General features: G+C 34.5%; 1 protein-coding gene across 4 annotated transcripts in view; it reads right to left on the bottom strand.

Moving 5' to 3' along the window:
• LOC132707961 (uncharacterized) overlaps positions 1-17,863 on the bottom strand; it is a 51,549-nt gene that overhangs the window by 31,525 nt on the left and 2,161 nt on the right. The window contains exon 1 of one of the 4 annotated variants that reach the window (XM_060680000.1): positions 15,523-15,670. The exons of 1 other annotated variant lie outside the window; for it this stretch is intronic. In XM_060680000.1, coding sequence (XP_060535983.1) covers positions 15,523-15,670 — 148 coding nt within the window. Of the gene's footprint in view, positions 1-1,268; positions 1,519-7,093; positions 7,364-15,522; positions 15,671-17,863 lie in introns of those variants that run through there. 2 more of the 4 variants (XM_060679999.1, XM_060679998.1) reach the window with 2 other exon arrangements.

The following is a 17,863-nucleotide window of genomic DNA, read 5'->3' as shown; positions in this document are numbered from 1 at the left end:
TGCGAGGTTTTTATATTTTAGATTTTATGTTTTCCAATTTGCTGTGTAAGTATTAATGTGTGTATCCATGAATAAAAAACTTTTATTACGATTTTTCGCTTCATTTATATGGTATAAGTAGAAAATTGTGTGAAAAAGTGTTTTTCATATAATAAAAATGCGTATTTGCATTTTTTGTTCATTTCGATGTATTTAATACACATAAATTTGACTTTTCTCCTAATCTAAAGCAACTTAAGCTTGTGGGAAGTTATTAAAGTAGGAAAGACATGGACTCCTTCAAAAGAATACCGACTGTTTAAAGATAAACGTAAAAAGATACATCCTATTGACGCGATGTTTCAAATCTCCTTATTTTAGGATACTGGAACCTTTGAAACCATTCGGTACTTCAACGTAGGAGCTGTGAAATTCTCATATTTTAAATTTTATGTTTTGCAATTTGCTGTGTAAGTATGTGTCAGTGTGTGTCCATGAAAAAAAAAGATTTATTACGTTTTCATTTATATAATATAGGTAGAAAATTGTAGGATTTCTGAAGAACGGCAATAATTATAAAGTGGTTCTGGTTTTTCATATAATGCATTTTTTTTTCATTTCGATGCATTTAATGCTCATAAATTTCACTTTTCTTCTAATATAACGTAACTTAAGCTTGGGCTTCTTAAAAAGAATAGCAGCTCTTTAAAGGTAAACGTAAAAAGAAAAATCTTATTGACACGATGTTACAAATCTCCCTATTGAATTTTAGACTACTGGAACCTTTGAAATCATTCGGTACTTTATTGTAGGAGGTGCGAGATTTTTATATTTCAGATTTTATGATTTGCTGTGTAAATATCAATGTGTGTGTCCATGAAAAAAAAACTTTTATTACGTTTTTTTGTTTATTTATATGGTATAGCTAGAAAATTGTAAGATTTTTGAAGAACGGCAATAATTATAAAGAAGTGGTTCTAGTTTCTCATATAATGCATTTTTTGTTTATTTCGATGCATTTAATACGCATAAATTTCACTTTTCTCGTAATCTAACGTAACCTAAGCTTGTGGGAAGTCAATGAAGGTAAACGTAAAAAGAAAACTCCTATTGACAAGATGTTGCAAATCTCCCTATTGAATTTTAGGCTACTGGAACCTTTGAAACCATTCGGTACTTTATTGTAGTACCTGTGATCCTCAGAAGTATATTATATAGTGCGAGCCCAAAAACGAAAAAAAAAATTTTCTTCTTTGGCTAACCGTGTTTCAAATTTTAAGCGGTCTTACCGATGTAACGTTGCCTGTCATTGACGCTGTTTCGTTTTCTGGAGTCGCTGCATACGGAGCGCACGAGACACGACACAAACACGCAAATCAAAACGACCGAGATAGCGATCACGATGATCCACTGACTTTGATTATCAATCTGCTGCGTCGGTTCGGTAAACGGGGTGGTTGTCCGCTGAGGACGCCGGGTTGTCAATATCGCGCCAAGCATTTTGACAAAATATTTGAAAACGCGATTCTCAAACCTTCCGACGCATCTACCAAAATAAAAGGAAACCGGCAATACCAAATAATTATATCAAACGTTTATCTAATCGGGCCTCGAGGGCCCAGTCAACAGAAACATGTACTACTGGAATTGCGTGAGATTATTATGATTTATGTGACGTGCTATAGACATTTTTTACATAAAAACTCTATACAACGAATGACGCGTCAGTAGTAGAAAAGAAAAAAGACAGATTTACGCTGACAAGTTGTGGTTGTGGATAAATGAATCGTATAAACAGAGTCTTAAGATGGAAAAATACAGAAATTCCATGCGAGAAAGCAATATGACAAAATATACAATAGAGATACATTATAAAAGTACAATACTTAAATTATAAAGTGTAAAAACGATGGAACCTAAAATTGAACAGGAAAAGTAAATATAGATAGGTAGATATTAAAACGTATGTGGATCTAAAATTCGTGTTTGGCCGAAAGGGTGTATGTTGTAAAAGGTATTAAAAACACCATTTGAACCAGAACCATAAACACTTACAACCACTGTATCGATCGTAGGGAACACCATACTTCAGAATTCGGCATGCAATATTTACCAAGATCTAATGCTTCACACTTCACACTTTTGGTGGTGCTTTTCCTACAGCAGTAACTCTACAGGATAAAATTTTCAAAATTTACACTTTTCAGAACGTCTTCACTATTTATATGATGCTCAGGCACCACATCGAAGTGATTATCCATAAGGAACAGACACAACATATCAATCTTGAGTCCCCGGCCCTGCACGTTCTGGTCAAATATTCGGAGGGCCCCACGACCACACGGAAGAGTCCCAGCTACTTGTCGGGGTGTACCACCGCGGGACGGGAGAAAAAAACGATTAATCAGGATGGATGGATCCAAGATTTTTGCGGTTCATAATCGGATACAGTCACCTTGAAGGATGCATAATATTCCGGATATTTTGAATTTACTTTGTCCACACGAGCGTGGTTAACTATTGGAGTGAGGTAGGCTTGGATATCTTCTGTTGTTGTATCCGGATGTAGTTTCGTGACATGAAAGCTAACAGGCCTCTTGACAGGCTGTAGTTTGCATTTGCTCGTATCATTCAGACTTCCTACCAGAGGTCTTTTTTTAGACGATGTAGCTCTAATCAATCCTCTTGAAGTATTAAGCTCTAGTCCGGCAACATCGGAGCACTTCGTTTCAGTTAAAGCGCTATGGACAGCTATCGCGACATCGCTTTTGGTGACAAACTCGGCACTTTTATTTTTCTGCCGTACTGACTGATTGTCATTCGCAGGTGTGTCTATCACTTCGCATGAGGAGAGCAATTTAATCCTGCAAAGCAGTGATAGCAGTTGCCTGATATTGGATAATTAGATCTTTCTGCATTATCAGCTCCTTCAAGCGTGAAATCTCAATTTCCAGATCGACCGGACCAAAGTCGGCCGCGGTACCAGGGGTGTCCTTATCCAGACTAAACCAGATCCAGCCACACTGTCGCACCTCTTGCATAGATTATTATTTCATGCAATCTACATTTTGATAGATGTTTCAAAAATAAACGGTAAACAGGAAACCCACTCGGCAACGCACCGTGTAGTCTGTCTGTGGCCCAGCTTGGAGCAGTGCACGTGCAGAGAGCGCGACTCAAAACAGGAAAAAAGTTGACTCCCGGGACTCACAAACACAATACTGAATACCTTTCAACTACTGAAGACTGTTCACATAGCTTTCACCAATTAATTAATTTCACCTAAAAATCACTGAACTAACTAGATATGGTACGCAGTTATTAAAATAGGTTATTACGGGACGGACATAACGCACGCATAGATGGAAAGAATACTGAGAGAAGGTTTCAATCAAAGGCTTTGCAAAATTAAATACAAATACGAGGTGTGTTCAAAAAGTAAAGACACTTTTGTAATTGGGGTACCTTCATTCGGTCTTCGATATATTTTTTCGTTAGGTTGGTACAAATGTCCCTAACGTATGTTAGTTTCAACCAGTATGCGCGTTTACTTTTTTTTGTGAGGCAGCAACGTTAGCAAGCAATGTTTATAAGTGGTACAAGCTGTTCCAAGATGACCGAGAACCAAAGCCCAAAGGACCCAGAATCGCCAAGTCCGAAAAAGCGCGTCAAGTTCAATGAGGTCGGACTTTCAATAAAGTTATGCGCAGTTTGTGAGAAGCAATCCTAAGAAAACGTCCGGCATTGTGGGAAAACATATCATGGATTTTTGCATCATGATAATGCTCTGCTCACTTGTCGTTGCATATCTATTTTTGGGCACCATATTCACCGGATATGGCTCCCTGCGACTTATTCTTAATAATAAAGAAAGAATCGCTGGAAGAACTAATGGCTATTCAAGAAAGTGTCTTACCAGAAGTGCTTCGAGGAATGGAAAAAATGTTTGGCATAAGTATATTATATGTGGGGGGGGGGACAATATTAATTTTGATAAATAAATAAATACTTCTTGATAAAACTTAATAATCACCTTAGTTTTGTAACACACCTTGTATACTATTACCAAATGTGTTGCATAATACACTTTTTATACGACCGTTAGTTTTTGGGCACATTCTTGTAAAACAACAAGACTACATTCACTGACATGACCGTCAAAATTGACAAACGTCAAAATTAAGAGATGGCCGTACTTGTCCAAATAGTATGGGGGCGTTCGGGGCAGCGCGATAGGGATGCCGACAAAGCGTTTCAGTGGAGAAAGAATTTTCCTCGATAGAGAATAATTGCGATTTGTTTATATTACAATGTTTTTAAAATGTATCTGACTCAGCTTAAAATGCTCAGTTGCATTATAATTAATCAAAGAGCCGAACCTATCATAAATGTGTTTGTTTAAATGTTCTCAATTATTTTAACTAAATCATTGCGGTCGTAGTAAAATTGTATTTAGGTACATTTTACTCGGAAAATTGCATACGGCGATTATCACGAATCATGAAAGGTTAATAAAAACGTGTGCCCAATTGTTCTCACAGCTAGAATTATTGATGATTTTTAAATTTAATCAATAAGCAATATGATTTACCAATATCTTTATCCAATACTTCAGCTGCGACTATTTTGATTCTATGGTTGTCAATTAAAACACTTTGGATTATGCACAAATTAACCAGCTACCTAGCATTGGTATTGGTATTGGTATTAAAGGGGGGCACCCTCGCGGGCGTCCAAGCACTTAGGCCGCCAGATGGGCCCGTTGTGCCCCCAGGCCGCTCTAGAGGGCGTCCAAAATGCCGCCCCTAATATGATTATCCAAAGGTGGTCATTAACATACAATGCAACAAGATTATTACCTAAAGTTTCGGAATTTAAATTCAAGTAAAATTGTGGTCCGTAATAAAAAATAATTTTATACCTACTAATTTATTATTTATACCTAATTTTATACCTACCTACCTTGTTTATTAGTAATCATTCTTATTTCGTGTGTAATACAGCGTGTGTGGAATAATGTGCGAATTATGGAAACTATGTGCGAGTCTAGTGTATCTCAGGAGATGCTCCCGCCCAAATGTAGAAAACACTATTCTACTGAGACTAAGGAATTTAAAAACAATGTTTATTTGATTCTCATTGAACGTGGTACCAGCAAGCAAGCATTTTTAGAAGAAACGGCCACATTGACGAAAATTCCAACATCAACTGTATGGAAAATTTTGAATAATCCCATTTCAACGGGGGAAAAAAAAAGCGATGCTGACATTTTCTCGAGTGTAGATGAAAGTGATCAAGATATAATACTACATTAGGAGGCTTGAAAAAGATGAAACCGGTGTTAAATGTGGCAGAACTACCTTATGGAAGTGTATTCAACACATGGCTTTTAGATTTAAAAAAATTGACAAAAGGCAAGTTTTTAATGAAATCTTTTAGAATTCGGAAATGGCGACTGGAATATCTAGAAAAAAATTGGATTTACAGAGAACAGAAAGGCCAATTATTTACTTGGACGAAATCTGTTTCGACACTTATGATACCCTAGAAAATTGTTGGGTTGACTCAACTGATAAGTGTAAAACAAACGTGCCATCAAAAAGAGGCAAAAGAATAACTATTTTGCATGTTGACTCTAAAAATGGTTGGACTCTAAAAACAAACTAGTTCCAAACATTCCTCCTAATAGCGTCATTGTAATCGACAATGCAAGTTATCACAGTATATAGATGACTAAAAGCCCTTCCTCATGTGACACAAAAGCAACAATCCAAAACTACATGTATTTTCACGAAGATTATACCAAGGTTCTACAAAGCTTGAACCTACAAAAGCATTGCATCTGTGAGAATTATGCAAAAAATGGAGGGCATACAGTTTTAAGGCTTCCACCTTACCACTGTATATTTAATCCCATTGAACATGTTTGACACCAACTGAAATCTGCCATTCGTCGTATCAATGTTTTTTAACATCCCTCCACAAAGTTGGGCAAATTCTGTTAAAAAAAAAGCAGAACAATCGAATATCCATATTGCAAATAATATAGAACAAATAATAATTAGAACAGACGATGATAGCCATAGTGATACTGATATATTATGTGAATAATCTTAAGTGATTTGAGTAGGTAATAAAAATATTTTGTAATTTTATTTTAGATTTAAACATAAATAAATAAATATTGTTTAGTATCTTTCCTAACAAAACCCCAAATAATTAAATTCTAAGCAAAGTACGGACCTGTTCGGCCATATTTCATTCTTACAGCTAGCCCGGGTCTTTCCTTAAATCGTATCAGTTAGTCACTTTCTTATATCTATGAACATATTTTACCTAAGTAGTTATCAGGATAACAAGTACGAAAAAATTGAAATTACATTAAAATTTTTGGAAAAGAACAGCGCCCATTTCTTAAAGATACCTATTTTAAAAGGTTTAATTATAAAATAAAAATCCTTTAGGCGCCACCATCATTGTAGTATATTTAATAGAAGTTGTAATTTTATTTTGCTTGTAAGTACATTGTATATATATAGATAATGAACCAAAGTAAAATAATTTAACCGCATTTTATAATCTATCTGAGCATCTCTCTTTATTTGAATAAATGTTTGTACAGGTGCACATTATAGCATTTGCGGTTTTCCCAAAATTAAAGCCGTGGCGTTAAAATCTCCGACACTATCCGATTGCTCGCGAATGCGTGCGGTAATATCCCGGAAATGCCCTAAGGCGCTCGGATCCGTGGGACAAGAAACTCGTAAAGTGACGCTTTCCGCACGCTAGATCGGTGTATAATTAGTTGTTTTACGGAAGAGAGTAGAAAAGTATATGCTCAAACTTTAGGTCGACAGTACAAAAAGCTCTAAGGGCGTTGAATATTTTCTAAAAACTTTACAATGGACATTACATATTTTCCAAATTAATGATGGCGTCACATTCATGTCTTCGTGAGCCTAGGAAACCTCCAGTATCGACCATGAATTCCAACAATTCCCTTCGATTCGTTTCTCGAAAAAATTGTCAAAATATTTTAATACAAGTTGGATTCTGTGTAAACGGGGGTCAATTTCAAAGAAATTACAACCCAACAAAACCGTTAATTACTCACGATAAGTGTAGTTCCCGTGGACCGGCAACCCGCTGAACGTATACTGCGCGCACAGAATACCTTCCTGAAATTTAATCCTGCTTTGACAGCAGCCGTACAAGATCACCATAATGATGAAAAAGAACACACTCAGCACGAAAATTTCCGAAGACGAAGACATCCGCGTCCGCGTTTGATTGGCACATTGATCAAGGCCGAGATTGAGGTAAGAACTGGACTCGGAATAGTTGTTACACTTTCGACCAAGCAACAACAACAATGATAACGTATAACTTATATTAAAGCAAAAGGTCGAATGTTAAGTGGCCAAGACACTGTCGTTAAAGGAATTATGTGGTCTCGTACACGGAATACACGTTAAATAACTTTATTATTCGATTGCAATGAATTATGCGCGGAAGTATTAATAATATGTCATTCGTAATATTCGATAACGATAATGATGATGTTTATGTCCATTGAATTTCAACAAAAGTATCGGATAATGTCAACAACATTATAACGCTAAAATCCAAAATATGAAAACAGATACGTACAAACATACGTAAACAATATCACACTGAGAGATCGGTATTACTGCAATCAAAGTACTCATCGATGGAATAATATTATATTATGCAGCAAGTGCGGTAAACGTCATTTGGGAACGAGCAATGCTGAATTTTCTTAACAAAGGACGTTTATATTGCATGAACACATTTTACAAGAAAAATCCGAATAGGAAGTGAACTTGGATAAGCCCCGATGACAAGATCAAAAATGAAATAGACTACATCCTTGATTCGAACAACCGAATGTGCTCAGACGTCTCAGTTATTGGTATTGGTATTGGTATTAAAGGGGGGCGCCCTCGCGGGCGTCCAAGCACTTAGGCCACCAGATGGGCCCGTTGTGCCCCCAGGCCGCTCTAGAGACGTCTCAGTTATCAACCGGTTTAACACTGGCAGCGACCATAGGATAGTTAGAGCAAAGCTTCATATTAACACCAGATTAGAAAGGAAACGCAAAATGGAAAGAAATATTCGACCCGCCATAAGCGAGCAAGTCAGAAAGAGAAGGAGTTCAACCAATGCATAAACGCGAAACTACCAACAGAAGAGTTAAGACAACTGGAATTAAACGAACTCTCGACAAAAATTACCAGCAGTATTCGACCAGCAGCAAAGAAAGTTATTGGACTAAAAAAACACAAAAATTCGAAATTCAGCCTAGAAACAGAACAACTTATAGAAGAACGTAGAAACACCAACAGAGGCTCACAGAACTACAAAAAACTCAACAAAAGAGTTAAGAAGGAAATCAGAAGACATCAAAGGATGCAGAATACAAAACTGATCGAAGAGACTATCAAAAACAACGGGAACATGAGAGTTCTTCGTTCTAGACAATCGAAAGGCAAACTAACCATCTAGAAAATGAGAAATAGCCCAGGAGAAGTTGTTACTGAAATGGATGAAATTATCAAAACAGTCGAGGACTTCTATCGGAACCTATACAGCCAATCAATAGCAAACCCAAACCAAGATCGATAGTACAAGACAAACTCTATTATGAACGTAGGATCAGAAGAACTGGAACCTGTCGATAATGCCGAAATGGAAGTAGCTCTGAAACAACTCAAAAACTGTAAGGCACCAGGAGAGGATCAAATCACAAACGAGATGCTTAAAATGGGCGGAGAGATACTCAAAAAAGCACTCATAATCCTACTGAGTAAATGCCTCGAGGAAGGTAGGATTCCAGAATCCTGGAAAAATCAAGAAGTCGTTCTTCTTTTTAAAAAAGGCGACAATACGAACATAGAAAATTATAGGCCAATTAGTCTGCTATCTGTTTTTTTATAAGCTGTTAACCAAAATCATCACAAACCGCCTGAGCCAAAAATTTGATTTTTACCAACCAGTAGAGCAAGCCGGTTTCAGAAAAGGTTACAACACCATCGACCATATCCAGACACTACGCACGAGAAATGTACGGAATATAATGTCCCACTCCACATGGCTTTTATAGACTACCAGAAGGCGTTTGATTCAATCGAAATCTGGGCAGTGGTGAATGCAATGAACAATGCCCGCGTAGACTAGAGATATACTCGCTTACTTCAATACATCTACGAGACTGTCACCCTACATGTAGGAATCAATGAAGACTGGATCGCCGGAAAGATTCCAGTGAGAATGGGGCAAGGTGACACAATTTCATCTAAGTTATTTACCCTAGCTATGGAAGATATATTCAAACGTCTATCATGGGAAGAAAAGGGCATCGATATAGACGTAAAACGCCTCAACCACTTACGATTTGCGGACGACATCGTCCTTTTCGGCAGCAACACAAATGAGTTGACAATAATGATTCAAAAACTGAAAGATGCTTCAAAAGCTGCAGACCTCAAAATTAACCTCCAAAAAACTAAACTTCTGAGCCCCAAATGTCAAGGGATATATATATCTAGGACACAACATCCAGCTTGGGAAAGAAAATCAGACAGCAGAGATCACCCGAAAAATCAATCTCACCTGGATAGCATTCGGGAAGCTTAGCTATATCTTCCGCAACCCGATTATACCAGTGAATTTTAAAAAGAAGGTCTATAATATGTGTATCCTCCCAGTAACAACATGCGGACCCGAGACTGTGACACTTACAGTGGGCAGTGCAAATCGACTCTGAGTCTGTCAAAGAGCAATAGAGAGAGCAATGTTGGGTGTAAGCCTAAGAGAGAGGATCAGAAACGAAGAGATAAGAAGAAGAACAAGGGCCTGTGACGTTGTGGAGCGGATAGTGAGTCTCAAGTGGCGTTGGGCAGGACACGTTGCTAGAAACAATTTGAAATGGACCAAAGCACTAATGCAGTGGCGTCCAAGGAGAACGAAAGAGGCCTATGTCCAGGAGTAGATGTCTAGAGGCTGAAGAAGAAGAAAGAAGAAGTTGCATATTATACTTTTTCTACGACCGTTAGTTGTTGGCCACATTTTCGTAAAACAACACGAATACATCAACTGACATGACCGTCAGAGTTGACAAACGTCAAAATTCAAAGCGTGGGAAATATCTTCGAAAACATCCGATTGCTCCCAAATCCGTGCGGTAAAATCCCGGGAATGTCCGAAGTGGCTCGGATTCATGGGAAACGAAACTGACATGGTAAAGTGACGCATCCCGCACGCTAGATCGGGGGGTAATTAGGTATTTTACAGACGGAAGTAGAAAAAAAACATTCTTATTCCAAATGAGCTTTAATTTTTGCATAAATAAATGTACAGGTACCTGACCATTTAAGTTGTGAGTCAGAACGTTTCATTTGAAAGGTTTAAAAAGTTAATTGTAAATAGTTGACATTTGTGAAGGTTAATGCAATTGAAATTTTGAAGCTGCTTTTTATTACCTACGGAGTGTGTATATAGATTAAAATGCGAATATAAAGAAAGTTTAACGAGATAGTACAGGATAGAGAACTGTACCATTTTATAAATTTGTTGGCATTATAACATGTTACAGCTGTCGTAAATGGGGTCAAAAATATAAATATAAAAATAAACAAATATAAGATTGGTTTCCGACATATTTATAAATCACCCAGTATACTTGAAAACTATTATAAATTTTTTCTTTTGGCCTTATCTAGGACATTTGTTTTTAACATTATTTTCTAACACAAATAGCAAATTCTATATTTCTTTGACTTTTTTTAGACAAGCTGAAACTTAATTTGTATGTAGCTCGACTATTCGTACTTATTAAAAATGTATTTAATAATTGTTGACTAAAGTTACTGACTCAACTAAAAATTAAAATTCCGTAAATCTTCTGGCAAGTTCGATTTATCAACAAGATTGATTTCGAAAAATCGTCCTATTCGTACGCAGTTCGCAGTCTACAAAGTCACTACTCAGCTTTGTATTTTAAAGGTTTTTTGTTCTAAAGGGGCATCTTCTATCGTGATCCTGCGGACCATGAAACTTTCAGGGAGTCGATGTAACTTTATTGTGCATACACCCTGTATAAAGTGTTTTTCGCGTCTCGTCGAAGTTCAAAGATACGGCAAACTTAGTGTACTGTTAATTGCGATTTAAAATGATATTTTCTCAAATATCTCGGGATAGTTTTTCATTTCGTCGCTAATAATTTACCCACAAAAACTGAAATTTTTAGAATCTTTTATATTTTTTGCCCAAATACGACAAACCCTGTATACAATTCAAACAATGTTCGACATTGAAGTTATAACCCTAGATCTCCCACTTTTCCTAATATATGAATTTTTTCAGTAAAGTAAATGGTTTTCGGGAAAATATTTGTTTTCTGAAACCATGCAGTACGTATAATAGAAAATGACGTCCTCGCATCTTAGATTGAGGGCAGAAATGGTGATTTTCCTTTGGATTTTATTAAATATGCGGAACAGCGTATGTGGTGTGGTACCATCTAAACTAATTCTTCATATTTTTTAGTAATTTTGCTTTATTGCTAATAATTTACTCTGGAAAAAAATAAATTTCAGGGTCTTTTAAATTTTTGTCCTTAATTAAAAAAACCCTGTGTATAATCGAAAAAACGCTTAAAATAAAAGTTTTAGTACCGAATCTTCAGCGTATCTTGGGTTACGAGAAGCAAAAATTACCCAAAAAAATTTTGTTCTTTTTTAAATACTTTTGAATGCGCCCATCTCCTAAGGTTTAAATATTCCTATATTCCTGCCAAATCTGAAGTTGATAGCTGCACATTTATGATATCCACTATATTTTATATTATAGCACGAAATATACCGAACACCCTGTATAACGTAAAATAGAAAAGTTTTAGGTGTGTATAAGGCCGGCAAAACCGTGTCCAAGAAACTGACAACTGAGACACAGCCTTCTACTTATAGAAAATTGTCTTTAAAAGAAGAACCCATTTTTTATTTCTTTTGCAAATTCTCGAAGCACCCTGCAAATTTTGAAAAAATCTTATTCTCAATGATTTTTTTATCTGGATCTCGTGCGTTCACATATTTTCTCCAAACGCCATAGTTTTTGAGAAATGATTTTTTTCGTGGACCATTGCCGACCCCCAGCCCCCCTGTTTCAAAAACTTCCGTTAGAGGAGTAAACTTGATACCTGTGCCAAGTTTGAAATTTCGGGCACTTATCGTGTTTCATAGCGATGCACCAGAGAACAGAGAACGGAGAATAGTTAAAAAATGAAAACTTTAATTTTTCGATACTGATTCGATAGTAACTCTAACAACTTTCATAATAAGATTAAAGCAGTATCTACTGCAAAAATATTTATAAACTGTAAACAGTTTATATATATATATATATATATATATATATATATATATATATATATATATATATATATATATATATATATATATATATATATATATATATATATATATATATATATATATATATATATATATATATATATATATATATATATATATATATATATATGATGACACTATATTCCGGGATATCATCCGTTCGCTCGTTGAACTCCGACTGGAATCCTGCATCCGACTGGAATCCTGCAAATCTTGCATCCGACTGGAATCCTGCAGACGTTTCGCCACTTCGAAGTGTTTTCGGAGCGCGAGCATTGAAGATGCCAAGTGAGATTTTGGCGAAACGTCTGCAGGATTCCAGTCGGATGCAAGATTTGCAGGATTCCAGTCGGATGCAAGATTTGCAGGATTCCAGTCGGAGTTCAACGAGCGAACGGATGATATCCCGGAATATAGTGTCATCACATTTTTCCATCCGTGAATCAATACGTGAGAATATATATATATATATATATATATATATATATATATATATATATATATATATATATATATATATATATATATATATATATATATATATATATATATATATATATATATATATATATATATATATATATATATATATATATATATATATATATATATATATATATATATATATATATATATATATATATAAACTGTTTACAGTTTATAAATATTTTTGCAGTAGATACTGCTTTAATCTTATTATGAAAGTTGTTAGAGTTACATTTTATTTCATGAGGAACGCGATTAAAGACTTGCAGCACCAGTATACAGGGTGATCTGGACGAAATTTTGTATTTGGAATTTTGTTTTGCTGTCTAGTATTATAAGAATGAAAATATTTATTTTGAGTAAAGTTATTTTTATTTTTGAATGCATATATACTAAGCTCAAATATAAATACACTTGGTGAGGTCAGGATACCGTATTTATTAAATAAATTTCTACAAGAAGCAATAGAACGAATCGCTCTTTTCTGTGCTGAAAACACTTTTGTCGATTTTGTAGACCAATATCATAGTATTATTCTGTATCGTAGACGAGATGAGAGTTATATTCTTGTAATAATTGTGACTCCGTCCGTACAGTGCCCAAGTTCAAATTGAAAGACAGATATTGGTTTCGAGTTAGTATCCAGGAATTAAGAATGTGGGTCGTGGGAATTTAGAATCCCTATGACAGTACCCCTGGTAACTGTTTTTAATTTGAAATCTGAGAATTTTTGTCACTTATATTTCTCCAGCAGAGTCTGAGAGTCCTTTACGTTCACGTTCTATTGAAAATTCAGTTCGTTTACCCGTTTTTTTAATACGTTACTCAAGATAAATTTTAAAAACAACAGTCAGCGATACATATAGAGATGTATATCGGCCGTCACACATTATTAAGATCGCAAATACGACTTGGAGTATGATTGATGGTAACGCACTTAATTCAGTCTAAGTTGGCAACAGTTTATAATAATCTGCAATTTCGAAAAAAATTGCGGCCGTCCCCATCAATTTAAAGGGTGCGGTAATTTAAAACGAATTTAAACGAGTTTTTCACGCAATTCTGGTGAAGATGACTCAAACCCACAATAAGCCGATAATATCCACATGTCAATGATGATTTATAACGACTTTATCGGCTGGATCGACTTAAATTGCTTGTAAATTGTCCGAAGCAGTTTTCGTCAAAACATTTATATTGGATTGTAAATAACAACGTCAAAATATTGAAACTATTCGATGAAATAGAATTTTTCGAAAGTATATGCGCTTGACAAGGAAACTTATATCTTGGCAACGTTGGTACCGATCGAATCAGTATCGAAAAATTAAAGTTTTCATTTTTTAACTATTCTCCGTTCTCTGTTCTCTGGTGCATCGCTATGAAACACGATAAGTGTTTCATAAGTACGAATAGTGGAGCTACATACAAATTAAGTTTCAGCTTGTCTAAAAAAAGTCAAAGAAATATAGAATTTGCTATTTGTGTTAGAAAATAATGTTAAAAACAAATGTCCTAGATACGGCCAAAAGAAAAAATTTAAAATAGTTTTCAAGTATACTGGGTGATTTATAAATATGTCGGAAACCAATCTTATATTTGTTTATTTTTATATTTATATTTTTGACGCCATTTACGACAGCTGTAACATGTTATAATGTCAACAAATTTATAAAATGGTACAGTTCTCTATCCTGTACTATCTCGTTAAACTTTCTTTATATTCGCATTTCAATGTATATACACAGTTCGTAGGTAATAAAAAGCAGCTTCAGAATTTCATTTGCATTAACCTTCACAAATGTCAACTATTTACAATTAACTTTTTCCTCATGAAATAAAATGTAACTCTAACAACTTTCATAATAAGATTTAAGCAGTATCTACTGCAAAAATATTTATAAACTGTAAACAGTTAATTTTTTTAAAATGTCTATTATTAGTGCTGCTTGTGGAAAAGTACTTTTTTTTTTAACCACAAAACATACATCATTGCAAAAACAGATAACGTTCTTGCTTTGGCGTTTGAAAAATAAAAGTGGAAAATAAACGTTCATTGCATCTGATGCCTTTTTTTATCTTAGTTTTTATTTTCTTTTTTTGTTAAGTTTAAGACCTACTGATACACGGTTGAGCGTCTGAGCATTAAAATGGTTTACTTGTTTACTTGTGTTTGGTTCTGTAGGACGTAGCAAAAATACTAATGTTATAGCAATAGACTTAGACAGAAACAAAGATGAATATAGAAAAAATTTAAATAAATCGCAAAGTATTACGGTATACGACATACTTAATTAGAGCTGTAGGTTTCTTCCAGAAAAAGTAATAATATACCTATATGTGTGCCATTTAAGAAAATCGGGATTTTTAAGGTAATCCAAATATATTCGTTTATATTGAACACCCTGTAGCATCTAGCTCAAATTTCCTTGCATATATCTTTCACGTGATCTTCGAGTAACGCTAAGATCGAATATGAGTGATCTACATAGTACTATCGTAATTTTTTGGCAAATGTGAAAACTGGTATGTTTTTAGAAAAATTAAAATATTGGAAAAACCATCAGGTTTAGATACGAGTATGTATTATTTATAATAATAATTATTATTTTAACGGGAAACTTACTCGTATCGATATCGAGAGTCTGTCCGGAATTTCGATGTTGCCGCCTCGTAACTTTTTTCTGACCCTTGCAGGATGTCCTCAACACGATGCCGAGAATGAAAACCGTAAAACCGACGGTGGCCAAATAAACGTAACCGGCCGTGTCCATTTTTTAAGCGACCGCGGTCGATACTGACGCATCGCCGTTTGAAATGTGGTAGTTTTGCGAAAATTTCAGATAAGTTAATCCCGGGACTTTACTTTGTGATCGTTAAGATATAAACGTGTAGGATTAATCCCGGCCCGCTTGGACCAAAAAAAAAATTGAAGCCGCGCAAACCTTATATCGGGCGTCCGAGATAAATGTCGACATATCGCACGAATCTAGAAAATCGATACTTAAGTGCTCGCTTTATCAACTTCCTGGCTGACGCATTAGAATATACCTGCGTTATCATGGGGCTAGTTATTTATTTTATTTATATATTTCATTTTATTGTTGTTATTTGATTATAAGTATTAACAATTACGTACATGAAATTTCTACAATCTTGGAGGTTTTAATATATAAGTGTATTTTTTTATTTTTTTTTTGTATTTTCTGTATAGCTCAACTTAAGTTGAATTCTAGCTGACTTACAAAACTTACATATTAAACTTTAATTTTTAAGATTGCGCGTAATCTGTTAGGGAGGCTTACATTTAAACTGTTTGCAAATTTACCCAAATAGATATTGTAGAGAATGTATTGAGATAGTCGGAACAATATTGACTTATACTAAACTTAAATCAATAAGACTTGATTTATCAATCAGCACTTTGTGTAATATAATAAATCTCCTCAATCTTCTCAAAATATAAACGCAATAACATATAAATAAATAAATAAAAAAAAACTTTTTCACTTTTATCTGAATTCCTGGGTGACACATTAGAATATACCTGCGTTACGTTATTTAGCAATTTTAATTTAGTGTATTTCGAATGGACCATTAATTTTTTGAGTTATATACTGCGTCCAAGATAAGTACGTCCATCATGGTATCCCCATGATGGACGTACTTATTTATTTAATTTTATTGTTGTTTATTTGAGCATAAGTATTAACAATACATTGTTAAAAATTCTTAATTGTACGTACATGAAGTTTCTAGAACCTTGGAGATTTTAATCTGATATTTATGTTTATTTGTATAAAAGTGTTTTTTTTTGTATTTTCTGTATAACTCAACTTAAGTTCAATTCTAGCTGGCTTACAAAAGTAACATAAAGACTTTAATTAATTAATTAATTTTATTAATTGCGAGTAATCTCTGAGCTTACATTCAAACTGATTGCAAGTGTACCCAAATAGATATCGTGGAGAATGTATTGAGATACTTAGAACAATATTGATTTGATTTATCAATACTTTGTGTAATATAATAAAACACCTCAATTTTCTCAAAATATAAACAAAATAATGTATAAATAAACAAATAAAAATATCAACAAGTCACACGAATCTAGAAAATCGATACTAAAGTGCTCGCTTTATCAACTGTTTCATTTTTATCTGAATTCCTATATTGTTTAGCAATTTTGATTTAGTGTATTTCGAATCGAAAACTCATTTTTGAGTTATATAGGATAAGGAAGTCCATCATGCGGATTGTTATTTATTTTATTAATTTATTTGAATTTAATGTTGTTTTTTTGATTATAAATATTCACAATCATTATTAAAAATTCTTAATTGTAGGCACATAGAGTTTGTAGAACCTTGAAGGTTTTAATTTGATATTTTTGTTTATATAGATATAAGTGTATTTTTTTGCATTTTCTGTATAAGTCAACTTAAGTTCAATCCTAGCTGGCTGGCACAAAGTTTCAAAGTCTTTCGCTGTCGTTGCCTTAGAGGCATATAATAAAACAAACACAACTCAAATAAGCAAACTGAGGCACGGTTGTTATTTTTTAAAACAGAACATAGATGGACCAGATATTCCAGCATATCTGGCAGAAGATCAATTAAATGATCTAAGCCAAAATATTGGAGACAAAATGAAGTGATAAAGACGGTTGACTCCTTGAATACTTGACCTCCTTGACTAAGGAAATATAGAGAGGAAAGTAAAGCAAGCACCTATTACAATAAAAATTATACCGTATTCGGTAGGCCTATAATTTGTTGTATTCTTGTTTGTATATTTTATTAAAACAAATTAATACTTTTTACAAAACTTCTGTATTCCTCCTGCGTCGGTTTTTGCTGAGTCGAACTTGCAGACGTTTCGCCAATCATCCTGTTGGCTTCTTCAGAGCTAAACTGAAACCAGCTCGCATTCTGCTCTATACCAGCTTATACAGGGTGTCCCGAACT

The sequence above is a fragment of the Cylas formicarius genome, unplaced genomic scaffold (assembly GCF_029955315.1).
Source record: "Cylas formicarius isolate icCylForm1 unplaced genomic scaffold, icCylForm1.1 PGA_scaffold_10__41_contigs__length_53128322, whole genome shotgun sequence".
NCBI lineage: Eukaryota > Metazoa > Arthropoda > Insecta > Coleoptera > Brentidae > Cylas > Cylas formicarius.
Note: the sequence above shows the minus strand (reverse complement) of the source record. Positions and strands in the feature narration are given on the sequence as shown.